At 41.7% G+C, this 13,968-nt stretch overlaps 1 protein-coding gene across 29 annotated transcripts in view; it reads right to left on the bottom strand.

Moving 5' to 3' along the window:
- mark3a (MAP/microtubule affinity-regulating kinase 3a) overlaps positions 1-13,968 on the bottom strand; it is a 48,391-nt gene that overhangs the window by 25,858 nt on the left and 8,565 nt on the right. For all 29 annotated transcript variants that reach the window (XR_012766789.1, XR_012766791.1, XM_075448166.1 and 26 more), the window contains exons 4-7: positions 7,236-7,284; positions 5,355-5,420; positions 1,218-1,288; positions 393-449 (exon numbers count right to left, since the gene is read on the bottom strand). Coding sequence is in view for 27 of the 29 variants with exons in the window: in XM_075448166.1 (XP_075304281.1) it covers positions 393-449; positions 1,218-1,288; positions 5,355-5,420; positions 7,236-7,284 (243 nt within the window). In the remaining 2 variants the exon portion in view is untranslated. The remainder of the gene's footprint in view (positions 1-392; positions 450-1,217; positions 1,289-5,354; positions 5,421-7,235; positions 7,285-13,968) is intronic.

The following is a 13,968-nucleotide window of genomic DNA, read 5'->3' as shown; positions in this document are numbered from 1 at the left end:
TAAAGGAACAATTAATGACCTAAAAACTGTTGATTAACATGAAGGCAAAGTAAGTAATTTACAACAGCCGGAGTTCATTTTTCTGGTTTTTTCAAGGGCTGTGAAAAAGAAAAAAAGAAAAGATTTCCTGCATTCTCTCACTCTTTAGAACAAATTCTCAGGCCCTGAATAGGTTGTTCAGACTACCGTCTTTTGACATTTCTGTATTTTGCTGCGTTTTCCTGAAGTCCACATCCTTCTACCACTCTGGCTGCAGATGTGACTCTTTTCAACATGTGGCTGCTTTGCAGTCATGTCAATTCTAACTTCAGTCAGTGCACCGACTGCTGTTTCAGATCATTTTCCACAGCTACTGGTCTGACTCCAAAGCAGTGTGGCTTTTCTGAACTCACCTTGAGGTCTCTGTGAACAATGTGCTTCTGGTGGCAGTACTGCACTGCTGACACAATCTGCACAAAGACAAGACAAACAGAGTTCACTACAACGTCTGGAGCTGTGCTGTCAGACTGTGATCAAGGATGTGGTGAGGGAGGAGATGTGGTTGACACTAACAGGAAAGATAATGCATAGAGAAGGTGGGGCCAAAGACACCAGAGGGTGAGAAAACAGGTTCTCTCTCCGAGTGTTGCTCTATTCATCCATCTCGCTGTAACAGCAATTTTAATGTTGGAGACAAAAGAGTCGCTCAAAGTTTCGATATTTCTGGGTTGAAGCTCTGATGTGCTAGTAGAAATAAAAATATTTTGTGTACAGTCTAAACAGAAGCCATTGCCTTTCAAATAATAACAGAAAACTTCCAATAAACATGTTAAATAATTAGCATGTCTGTTTGTTGCTCCAATCAGTCCCATTCTCGTCGGAGCTTCTTGCTATGTAATGATGTCATGTGAAACCACTTTATAATATTTCAGATAACACTCAGATTCCATGGAGCACCAGGGATTTGGCAGTATAACTTCATCTGAAACTATACACAAAACTGGCCAAATATCATCCGACCGGTGTCCTCTCCTCACAAAATTGTGAAAGGCCAGTTTGTGACCGTCACCGAGGGTGAGTGATGGTTGAGGAGGCCGGTTTGGACGTTTCTCATCAGTCTTTCGACAACAGAGACGCTGCTGTCCTCTGAGGAGGGGCAGAGGACGGCGTCTCGTCTAAAGCGAAGCCGGGAGCAGAGGTGTGAAACCAGAACACTGCAGGGGGGGAAAGCTGGGTACCTGTCTAAATTTAGCTCTGGCCTCTTTTTCCTTCATTCTTCCATGTGCAACCAGGTAGTCGAACACCTCTCCTGCAAAACAGAGAAAGAGAATTAGATTAAAAGAGACGGAGGAAAGTAAAGGACACGCCGGAACTTAGAAACAGAAGTTTTTCATGCAGCTGGCGTGTACCGCCACCTATGTGGATGGTTCGAGGGCGTTTCTGGAACACATCGAGACGAGCTCGGCGTTACTTCCTCCACACTGAGCCTCTCCTGAAGGCACAAAGCTGCCGCTGAGCTCCAGCAGCAGACCCTTCCCTCGGTCTACACTTCTACCCACTGCCAGCCGAAAAACGTGACTACAGTCGCTCGTGTGCTAACTGAACTCGAGTGGCCCGTGTGCACGCGCGTAAGCCTATGCCCATACTAATGTGAAAACAGACAGCAAACAAAATAAGCAACAAAACCGGCAATAAAAAATGCTTCCCTCCTGAATCCTCAAAACCCTCCCACTCGCTCAGCGATGACCTGCAGAGGTGGTGGAAATGTGCGTTTCTGTACTTCAGAGCTCTAGAAAAAGTAACAGCTCCTGTGCGTGCTCTGACTCAACTGCTAAAGACGGAATGAGCCAAGCAACACTCCGCTCGTCCGAGTTAAGGGGCACACTTCATGCTGCACTGGAGGATGAGATTAGAGAATAAAACAGGAAATTAAGCCAGCGTACTGCGATTGCTCTTCAGACATGGCACAAATGTATGCATTAAAAAGAATGCCGAGGATGCTGGTGTCATGTAGAAATTCTATGAAAAGGGTTCGGACGTTGTTTACATGTTGGCATCATCAAATTCTGGCACAGTCAAAAAGCTCTGAGTCAAACTGCCGAATGAAGTTCTCCTGAATATTCTGCACCTTCTGTCGTCCACGTTATGGAAAGTTACCCTCCTAAGTGCCAGCTGTGTGGAGGTCGCATCGCGTCATGTGACCACCTAGATTGTGCTGCAGTGCTTTTGGAGACCAGATAAACAATGTCCAATCCGCTCAAAGTGACCCCGATTTATTTCCAAAGACAATAAAAATGTAGCCACGGGCCTTTTCTCTCTCAAACTTCTAACTCAATTGAGAAATAGTATTTTCAGATTAAATCTCAGTTTAATGTTATTCTTTGTCACTGGATATCTGAAGGTTTACACACGGGAGCGCCTCAGTGGCTGAATAGTTATAGCCCCGAACTACACAGGTGCAACTCCAGACAAGGAGCTTCACCATCTAATGTCGTGTGCTCTTTTAAAACCCCCATTTCCTGCCTTACCTTTTTTCCTCATTGTCAACAGTTGACTAAAATCAAAGATGACGAAAAACAAACATAAACCAAGGATTACAAGGCAAAACATTTTAGACACTTAAGGATCAGATAAGTGAACAAAAAAGATGCCCTAAATCACATCACATAAGCACACCACAAATGATCTCACAGCACCTGAGATACCAAGTTCAAGACTAGAACATGTTACAGAGCAACTAGCAGAAGCAGATATCTAAAGCATGGACCATCCTGTGGCAGCCATGATTAGCAGTTGGATTTCATGCTTCCGCTGGGTTCTGATATTCGTTTTAGCGCAGTAGCAAGAAGTCTCTTCTGATAAAGTTCTCTTTTTCTGAGTAACTTAAATTATTTTCGTTGGTTAACCAGGAGGCTTATTACCACCTGGTGAGTTTGTAGTCTCAACATTATTCTCTCCAAATGAACTGTACAAGTTCCTGGAAAGATCCACGAGGCCCTGTTACACAGAATATCTAATGTGCAAAAAAGAGCGAGCGGAGGGGTCATTTTAAGATTCTACATGACTTCTGGGAAAGTTCAGCGCCCTAATGAAACATATTAGATTCAAGCCATTATAACTTAATGCAATTGAATTATGATCAGAGTTCCCATCTCAGTTGCAATGTGATCAGTTTCTCGACGAGCAGCATGATCGTTACCTTTCCAAGAAATAGATGCCAAGAAGTGCCTTTTCAGTCATTAGCGAAATGAGCGTTGAATATGAAGTTAGGAAAGCGTTTCTGACCAGAAAATTCCAGACAGTGAAGACATTGGAGGGAGGAAGTTTGGGCTTTGTAGTTGCTTTTGGTGCCACAAAGTCATAAAGATTACCAATCGTGCAAGAACACCTTAAAGCTGCGGTCGGCAACTTTTTTTTTAGTCATATTAGCTTGAACTGTCATGTGATTCTGGAAGTAGAATATTAAATAGGCTGTTTAGGAAAAATATCGAAATCTGTAGCTCCCTCTGAAGCCTGTAATCATGCTTGCAAAAACCGAGCGCTCCCGGCTGTTTTTAACCAATCAAGTTAGGGTGGAGGAATCCTTCCTGTCAATCACAGCTTGTGCACACGCTGCTGAGCGTGAGTTTGCCCCAGCTTGTGTGCGCTCACACTGGTGTGAACTCACGTGCACAACCTCGTCCACAGAGGGGGAGGGGTTTGGGGGGCGATTCGGAGCTTGTTAGAGGTTGGGGGAGGGACCTGAAAGTTGTATCAGTTCGAATTTTCCGACTTTAGACTCGGAATTTTGAAAACCTGCCGACTGCAGCTTTAATAAGGTGGTTGGGTAGGCTGAGAAGCAAGTCAGCTTTTTTAATAGAATTTTGGCAGGCAGCGGTCCAATAAAAACAAACTCGCACTGATTCCCAAAGGATCCCCAGTCACAGCTGGTAATTGGTTGCTGAACTGAACAACATTCCCAGCAGTTCAAACCTCAACAAACTAGCACTGAAAGGTAGGCGTTGCAAAGAGACCAGTCTTCACCACTTATGCAGCGCTTGGGTTTTTGCTGAACTAAAGTCCTGCCCTGCCTGGCCAAAGCAGTGACACTAATATTTTGTCAGACCACTTTTAGCTTCGATTACAGCACGTTTGTCATGGCAGAGTTTCCATAAGTTTTTTTTTCCCCCCAATATCTCAACATTTATTTCCATCCAGAGTTGCACTAATTCTTCACGAGGATCTTGTTCCAATGATGGAAAAGTCGGACCGCTCCAAAAATCTTCTCCAGCACATCCCAAAGGTACTCAACAGGGACTGTGTGGTGGCCAAGTCTCATGATCCTAAAGCACTCTTTTACAATCTAATCTTGATGTATTCTGGAATTATCATCTTTGAATATGCCTGTGGAAAAACCTGATCATTCAGTATAGTCAGGTAGTAAGCTGACCTGGACCTGATCTACTGACCCCCGATCATTTGCTTAGCTAAATCCAGGTGGTGACTTTTTTCTTCTCTTTGCCCTAAAACTACTGTTAATCTCAGCATGGAACAACATTCTTTCAGGTACAAGTAGAGCCTGCAGACTACGCGCTGCTCCCCGGATGTATAAATTATTAACATGCACATTTATCACATTTGCTGTTAAGAAATTAAACTCGGGAGCGGCACACTGTGTTCAGATATTTTGGGGACTGCATTTAATCTCGTGTGCTGTATCTTTTATTGTAAGTGCTTTTATATTTTTTGTTCTTGTGTTTCATTGAAAGTGCAAACATGAACGGTTATGTCCCATTTGCATTTCTGCACGAGGACAAAAGCTTCCCTTTTTGGCTGACTGACTTCATCATTAATTAAACCGCTTATTAATTCTTAAAAAAAACGACCCCCCCCCCCCCCCCAGTTGTAATGCTGGTGCACCCAATTCACAGTTTGGTATGTATCCGTGTCTTGGAGTTAGTTTTAGGTACTGCAAAGGAAACAAAAGAAACCCATGACTGCACCTTTATCATCCATTTTGTTGCCATCTTGTTTGAATCAACTGCCAGTTGACAAAATGCGTGAGGTTTGGTGTTTACACCGAGTCCGATTTCAAAATGATGACTGCTGGTAAAGTCTGAGCAGATCCTTGCACAGCTACTGACTGCCAGTTAAAACGTCCAATGTGAACTGAATCGGTGAAGAAAAAAATGTGCCTCTGCCACATATTTTACAGACTGATCCTGCTAATATGCTATAGCTAATAAACTTTAGATAAATGTATGCCCCAGGGGTGCCAGTACATTCAAATAAATGGACAGCGACGGTAATTTATGATCCCAAATCAGAAGTAACACACCTAACAGCTGTGTGTCACAGACACGTGCAACAATAACATGTAAACTACTTTATCTCACCCCCGCTAGCGTACTCCATCACCAGGTAGAGTGTCCTCTCCGTCTCAATCACTTCAAATAGCTTGACTGCAGGAGAGAGAGACACACACACACAGAAAATTATAAATTCAATTAAGTTGAAAAATGGTGGTGGTGGGAGGAGGAGGGGTCTGAAGGAGGCCCTTATTAATTCATGGACATGAACAGCAAAACTGCTTCCTAACACGGAGAGTTAAAAGTGAAGTCACGTGGATCTGTGTGTCGTGACCATGTAAGCACAGCAGAGTCGAGCAGAGCAGCGCTCAATATTTACAGTACAGTCCAAAAGATCTTTTTTTTTTTTTTTTTAAACTGCAGCAGCTCGGTGATATAAAAGACTGTGATGAGCAGCTGAGAGCTGCACTGCTAAATATAGAAAAGGTGGGATGGAAGACAAAGAGTGAGGGAGGAGAAAGAGGTAAATAGAGGGTACACACTGGTAAGTGCTTACCATCATCCTGGTTATTCTAATCACATTTCTGCAGGAAATCATGAGGTGAAAGGAATGGGAATCAAAGATTCACCATCGGGGGATCCCAGCCCTAAAACCTAATGCACCAAACTTGTCCGATGTGCGTTTTAATGGAATATGAATGTATACATGTTCGTCAGAAAAGAGGAAAACAAAAAAGTGACCTTTTAGATGCAAATTAAATGCTTACAAATGCCACTTGGAACAGAGTTGTTTTAGGAGGTAAATACAATCAAGTAATTGAATATCTACATATATCATTGAAGTCATTTTAAGCAAAAACAAAACATCCTATTAAAAGTTTAGTATATTTCAAACTAATTGACTCTTTATTTGCTTTTAAATTAATTCTTATTGAAGATAACCAGCTATGTTTGTCATTTTTTCTTCTTCCACTGAATGTGTTTGGGTCCTTTTGAAACGCCATTTTAATGGGCTTTATAGCATCATTTTGACTGCAGCTAGTTGGAGGAGGCCATCTGCAGACCAGATCTGCCTCTCTTGGTATCTTAGTGCAGAATTAAATTTGCCATTTCGCATCACGTGTCACAGAGTCCACGTTCAAGCTCTGTACGGCGGTGGTTTTTGTGATCTTAACTTCTTGTTGCTGCAGTGGTTTGGTGCTTGTTGGCATTTCCTCTCGCAGTTAGATGTGTAATGCTAATGTTTGCCACTGCTTCTAGAAGCAAGCCGTCTTATGTGGCTGTGGTTCAGGAGACGGCGTGTGTCACCTATTGATCGGACAGTCGATGGCTCCATCAGTCTGCATGTCATGTCCTTGGCAAAGACACTCAACCTCCCTGATCCGGTGCGTTCACTGGTGTACGAATGTGTGTGTGTGTGAGAATTTTAAAAGAAAAAAGGTGCCATATGTACATAAGTGAAAGCATATGAATGCACATGTGTGCGAGGTTGTTTACTGTAAAGCTTTTTGAGTTGTCAATAAGAACAGACGAGCAGTTAAAAAATGGCCCCGAGGCCTCATTAATTATCCCATCTGTCCACAGATGACAAAATTAAACTGTCTCATATGACATGCAGTGTTTACCAATTTTATTCCACATGCATTCTGTAAAAACGGGGGTTGATACATATGGAGATGGCTGCTGTATAAAAAAAAACATTACAGAATATTCCATCTGCTCAGATTTCCTGTGATCCAAAAAACATAGAAAGGCTACATCAAAATGGCGTCAGCCTGGTGGTTCGTCTGAATGTGCAGGAACAGAAAAGTCAGCGTTTTAAATCCCTTTTTTTTTTTTTTTTCCTTAGCACATTGGTTTGTTAAATGTTTGAATTTCAACTTGCAAAAAAAAACAACAACTCACATTTGTCTCATGTCCTGAGCCTTTTAAGTCTTTGTGCTAAAATACTGTTCAAGATCAACTTACCTATATTGGGATGATTAAGGATCTTCATTATTCTGACCTCTCTGAAGAGCTGAAAACGACAGAGAGAAATTTGAAGTTTATTTTTCTCAGATTCAGAATCAGTACGCTCATATCAAATGTCAGGACAGCACACACAGTCCACTAAGACGCAAATCAAGCAGTTAAAACCAGCAAATAATCAACCCCAGCCCTCTATAGGACAACACTAAAAGCAGGAGTTTTTAATTTATCCAAGATGGCGATGAGACTACTGGACCCCTCTCCAGTACCCACAAAATTTTTTGTGTTGTTGAGAAATTCAAGTTTCTCCTGATCCAGTCTAATATGTGGCTTCAATATATAGATCAAACATCACTCCAGAGTCTCCAGACATACTTTGACTTTTTAAAATTTAAATATACTGTACAGGTAGAGGCGGAGCTTGCTACTCCGACCCAGCGGTCAGAGAGCGACAGACATAGTGAGCAGAAAGAAAACTTGTGTAAAAGGGGCGAACATTCTAAAACATTCCATTCCGCTGGATTAAACAGCTTCTACGAATGTTAAATGATGTAGTGTTAAAAGCCGAGATGGTGTTAAAAGCCGAGATGGTTACAAACGCCTCGCAATTTTATGAACATGCCACTTTTTTTCCCTTTCCCCAGTGGAAGTCTGTTATGCAGTTCCACCCCCAGTGCAGGCGTGTAGAAAAATGGCTCCATAAAGATCAGTGTTCGCAGTTTGTCAGCAACAAACTTGATGCGGCAGCCGATGTGATCTCCGCGTGTTCAGGGTGGAAGAGGACAGAGCAGCTCTGAAGCCGACACGGACTGTATGAAATTATCATTTTGCTCCTTCTAATGCAATCATCTGATGGAAACATAAAAACAGGCAAAAATTGCGATGGTATAGATGACAGTGATGCACAGTTAACTAAAGCCCCATGACCGTAGTACCACCACCCCCACCAACAACACAGTTCAACTAAATAAACTTTTAACCAAATTATAGTGTTCACTTTGAGACACTCCCCTTATTGTCCATTACCTTTTTCTATATTGCTCATGTTTGATTCTTATCATCTTGTTTATATTTTTACATGTGACTTTTTCCATGCTGCCGTTTGCAATCCTCTTGCTTCTATAACTTGGTCATTTCCCACAGTGAAACTAATAAAAAAAGGATGATCTTATCCTAATATTGTAGCTCAAGTTTAAGTCCTCTAGTATGGGAATATATTGGCATCGCTAGATACGGAAATTTAGGGAATTGATTCCCAAAAAAAAAAGAAAAAAAAAAAAGTGGAACGGTGCATCTCTTGTCTGAAACTTGTCCCTCAACATTAACACCATAGTGACAAAGACCCAGCACAGGAAGTACTTCCTGCTTCGGCTGAGGAAGCTTGACCTGACTCACGACTTCTACACAGAAATAATACGGTCTGTTCTCACCACTTCCATCACTGCCTTGTTTAGATCAGCCAAGACAAAAGACTGAAGCAGACGGACCGTCAGATCTGCAGAGAAAATAAATCGGTGCCACCTGCCCTCCATTCAGGACTTTTACGTGTCCAGGACATCAGCAGAGAAAATCTCTGCAGACCCCTCACACCCTGGGAACCACATGTTCCGACTCCTGCCCTCTGGGTGGCGTTACAGAACGCTGTGCAGTGAAACATCTACAGTCAAGAACAGTTTTACGTGATCAAAGCTTGAACACTTAAAGGGGAAGTTTGTTTTTTTTTCAAATCTGGACCTTATTTCCACCATAAAATAAATTCATCTACTCACCGATAACAGTTTGGTGAAAGTGGGCGTCCTTCGGAAGATATTTAGATCACTCGAGATCCGAGTATATCCATATAACGGGAGAAAAGGGCATAGACAATACAGCCTCTAAATAAGGCATTATCTGTCTTTATTTCACCAATACTTTAAGACGAAAAAATGAATGAATGCGTACTATTGCACTGTTGGTTCATTATCTGGGGGCTCACGGGAGCCTTCTACACACACGTCTAGTGGGATGACTTCATCGCCGCTGCAGCACAGCTCATTGACTCCGGTAAGGACGTCCATCGTACTCAAAGTTGTCGTCCACGTCGTCAAAATCTGATAAATATCCTGCCATGTTGCACAAAACTAGCAGTAGCAAACTCCGTGTGAAGTTAGCCGACTGTCAGAGCACGGAGTAAATAAGCTCCAGCGTGGCCCAATACCGTTATTAAATCAGCTTGGCAGAATCAGCTGAATGATTGTCTAAGCACACACTGATGTGGGGCCGAGACACCCATGTCTGGCAAGAGCAAATGACCAAAGAGGAACAACAGCAACTTGATGACGACTTATTTTCTGCGTTAATAAGCCACAACTGATAAGTGAAAAGGGTTGTAGAATCTTTCCTCGCAAAAAAAATAAAATAAAAAGCAACACATTTTTCAAGGAGAGCCATCACGGTCAACCCTTTGGCACAGCACCATGACAACAGGAATTCCTTCAAAAAACACAAAAGGGGGATATGAATCAAGTCAAACATGCACCAGAGCTCCCCAACCCACACCAATGTTAACACACACTCCTACCCATCAGCATTCAGAATGAGCAAACAAACTGACAAAAGAGGGTTTAGTTTTCTGCCATAAGAGACCTAAACAGCTTATTATTGATCAGCTGGTAAATACTCCACACTTTTTTCCAATTTCTTAAAAAGAACATAAAAGGCATCATTCTTTCATAGGGCACCAGCTCCTACAGTGTGGTGGTGGTTAGGCTTGTTGACAAATCAGAGCACTGTGTAGACAGAAAAAAAAAAAAAAAAAAACACACCTTCAATCAAATCAACAAATTTATGTGGCAGAAAATGTGTTTTTACTGCATTTAGATTATCAGAGCTGAGGAAGAGACAAGAATCACAAACCATCCAAAAATATCCTTAATGTCTGACTTGTTTCAGAAGAACAAACAATGAAAACCTTATTTTGTCCCATAAAATAGTCAATAAATCACTGTTAAAGTGTTTAGCTCCCCTGTTCATCACAAGGTTAAGAGTACATTTAAAATGACTTATCATCTGGGGGGGAGAAAAATCATTTTTAGTCTTCAAATGTTTGCTTGTTTACAAGATCAATATAGTGATTTTTTTCCCCCTAAATGATCAATAAAGCCAATTAGAGCGGTGCTATCCGAGTTCTTCTTGGAGTTTTACTTTATACAATTATACACTGTCAGCATCTGCCTGAGGCAGTCGATACTTATTATGCTTATATTTATACTTTCCAATACATAGACAAACTGATTTTCTAAAAACATAATGTGGATTTAACTTTATTGGTTGACACATCAGTGTCTCACAATAAACTGCACATTGTGTCCTTTCTGTAAGCATGACTCACCTAAACTCCATTTCTGTGCACTATCTGGCCTGAACGCAACCCATAAAGTCTGAACTCTTTTTTTCCACAATGCGGTAAGAAGTACCTTTTGCAGATGGATTAGTAAATTTATATACCAGTGCTGTATTGCCATCAGTGAATCTGTCCCTGGACAGTCCACCAACTGCTTTTCTTTGCCAGTGTTTGGCCACATAAAGAATAGTACATTAAAAACATGGCTTTACCTTCTTTGCAATATCTTGACCTTATGAACTGAGCATTTCATGTCCCGTTATCAGAAATTTGTAACTTGTAAATGAACTGGAGGCAGGCGACAGCTTGTGCTGCAGGTGATAAGAGCCTCATGTATAATGTGATGCTCTGCACTCACACAAAAAACACACCTGTGCCTTGCTGTGTCAGTGGATACACTATGATTTTAGAAAAAAAAATAAATAAATACATTTTAAAAAAGCCACATACCATAACATGTCGACATTGTGACCCCTGGATACTTAGCAAGTACACAAGAGACAAAAATACTAAAACCCCACCAACATCTAGTCCACACTTGTAAAGATTTGAGACTGTTTGTGACACTATGTTCACAGACAGACATACTACCAACCTGTCCAACTAACAGAACTGCCTCTGTGGCAGTTCCTGCCTCAGCAGGAACATATTTTACCATGACAGTGCATATGTGCTTATGCATACACAGTGAAGACAAACAGCACAACTGTCATTACATTTCTCTCTGTTGATCATTTCATTTAGCTGAGATGATTAATTGCTGTTTATTGATACATTTTCTCTATTCATCTCTGAGGTTGTATCCGTTCCCTCAGCAGGGAGGGATATAAATTATGGAAATACGGCAGGCAGAGAGTCCGAGCAACGCACGATTGTCCACTGACAGATTCAAGCTCGCAGATCTACCGGGACACCTTCTGCCCTAAACCTTGCACTGCTGGTGTCTGCCCGAGAGGCAAACAGGTGGAGACAAACAGCAGGTGTGGTTTTCAAACTCAGCAACGCTCTGCACACCAGGATGCCTCAACACACACATGTTCCACAAGTCTCTAAAAAATGTGGAGGAATAGACCGTGTCATTTACATTCTTTCATGCTTTATACTGACCTGCCTAAACTGTGAATCAGCTCTGTGCATCCTGTGGTGCAGATGTTTCCTGCCAATTAAAGCTTCTTTCAAAAGAAAAAACACAATCTAGGAGTTGCATTTGCTGTTTCAAATATCAGTGAAACAATTAAATATTATCTCGGAAGTCCAGTTTGAGTGAAGATCTCATGTTGTTGTTATGGGTGATTCGAAGGCAGACTTAAAATTACAGCGTTGATATTACAAATTCATCCTGCAGGATGAGTCAGACATTGAGCCAGGTAAAACCCGTCTGACGACAGTTTGTCATGCACCAGCTCGTGTTCTACATCCAAACTGCGTAGAGTGGTTATCAACTCTGGCTTTTTGGAGTCGACTCAGATTTGAAACACCACAGGAACTTTAGCGGGCCAGTAAACAGCAGGGATGTCCATAACCAATCTCAGCTTCTGATCAAGGTGTTTTTTTTAAATGATCTGTATTGGGGCCACCGTGTTACTACTAGGGATGCCACACAGTTAATCCTTTTTTTTTTGGCTTTTCTCAGGACATCATCTTTAAAAGTCCAAAATCTGGCTGGCTGTACAAGAGACGATCATGAAACCTTTCACCATTGACAAGTAACAGATTATTTAATTCTCTTTATGTCTTGATATCTTTTCATTTTTCAGAGATGATCTGATATAATAAGAAGTGTTAACATTACCAAGCCACTAAGAACTTGTAATTAGTCTCTTTCCTCCTCTCTTTGCTGCATACGGGGCGAGCCATTTACTAATTAGTTTAGAGAATAACTTCATAAAATCACTTCAAGCCTCAACTTGTGAAAGCAAATTGAAACAAACAGATCTTGCAATGAATGCTGGATGTAGAATTTACTTGTATAAAGCCTCTCATTCCCAGTTCAGGGACAACCGAGGGGTTGACTTTGGTCAGGGAGACTCTCAGGAGCCAATCTGCTTGGAGCTGACAAGCTGAACCAGGATGAGTCTGGCTGCCGCGAGCAGGAGGAGGAGGAGAGCAGCTCTGGAGTGAGCTTTGGGTCTCACTGTCATTAAACTCTCTGCCCATCATTATACTGAAAATATTCTAAGCTCTTAAAGTACAGGGGTATAAATCTGAGCTGGTTTTCTACGCGAGAGTTGAAACCTCTTCACTGCTGCTCAGAGACTTCATCTTCCATGGGTGTACGAGAAGCAGCTGTTCCGAACAAATCTGCAAATACAGTTTCTTTGTCACCGGCAGTAAAGTATACCCATTTATTTCTTAAAAAAAAAAAAAAAAGGCACAGTCTGTACTGTCCTACAATGAAGATATACGCCATCAGACACCTGGCAGGGTTTAAAAAAAACAAAAACATACAAATAAGTACTTTGGAATACTTGACAGGTCCATTCATCATGCAGCTAACAGAATTAGTCTGGGGGAGGTCAAATTCACCACATTATTCGTACTTCAGGTCAAGGACGTAAACCTTCAGGTGATCCACTTATACCACTGCAGTGACGCACAGCTGTCCCGATTACGCAATCCACCTTGTGATTGATAGAAGGCACCTTTAGGCCAAATTACACACAGCTCGAGGTTTTCGAAATTCTGAAGTCTTAGTGGAAAAACCTTTGCACGTTTTCCTGTTAAGGGTAAAGCTGCCTCTGCTACAAGTTATCCGAGGCTTGTAAACAAAACGCTGTGGGCTAAACATTAGATCATTTCCTGAAGTTTTTCCCTTTTATTTGTAAATGTCCACACCAGCAGTTTAGAGTTTCAGATGAGTCACAACGAATCAGGTCGCAGCCCTCGGAACCTCAGCTCAGGAAGCCGAATGTCTGGGTGCTGGTTCTATCCAGATAGAGGCTCTCTATTAGCACAATTTGTTAAGCTCAGCCACTCAACGGAGTTGTTTGGTTCCACAACAGCTTAAATGTTACTGCACCGATCTGGACAAAACAAATCAGTCCGAGAGAACAGACACTACTTCAACCCCCACACGGTTTAGGACTCAATCATAAGCAGAAGACTTTATTTGGGTCTTACATTTACAGTTAGGGGGCTAATGTTGCTTCATGTTAGTAGATACTGGGGCATCAGAGCCATTACTGGGTCAGCATGCTGGCTTTAGCTTAGAAAGTTTTTTTATTTTTAGCATGATGACATCATTTGGAAAGACAATGATTATGATACAGCTAAAGTTACATAATGCTCACTGAAGGTAGATGTAGACAAATCTTATACTATTTTCATTTTTTGAAATGCACTGCACAGGTC

The sequence above is a fragment of the Odontesthes bonariensis genome, chromosome 17, assembly GCF_027942865.1.
Source record: "Odontesthes bonariensis isolate fOdoBon6 chromosome 17, fOdoBon6.hap1, whole genome shotgun sequence".
In the NCBI taxonomy this organism is placed as follows: Eukaryota; Metazoa; Chordata; class Actinopteri; order Atheriniformes; family Atherinopsidae; genus Odontesthes; species Odontesthes bonariensis.
Note: the sequence above shows the minus strand (reverse complement) of the source record. Positions and strands in the feature narration are given on the sequence as shown.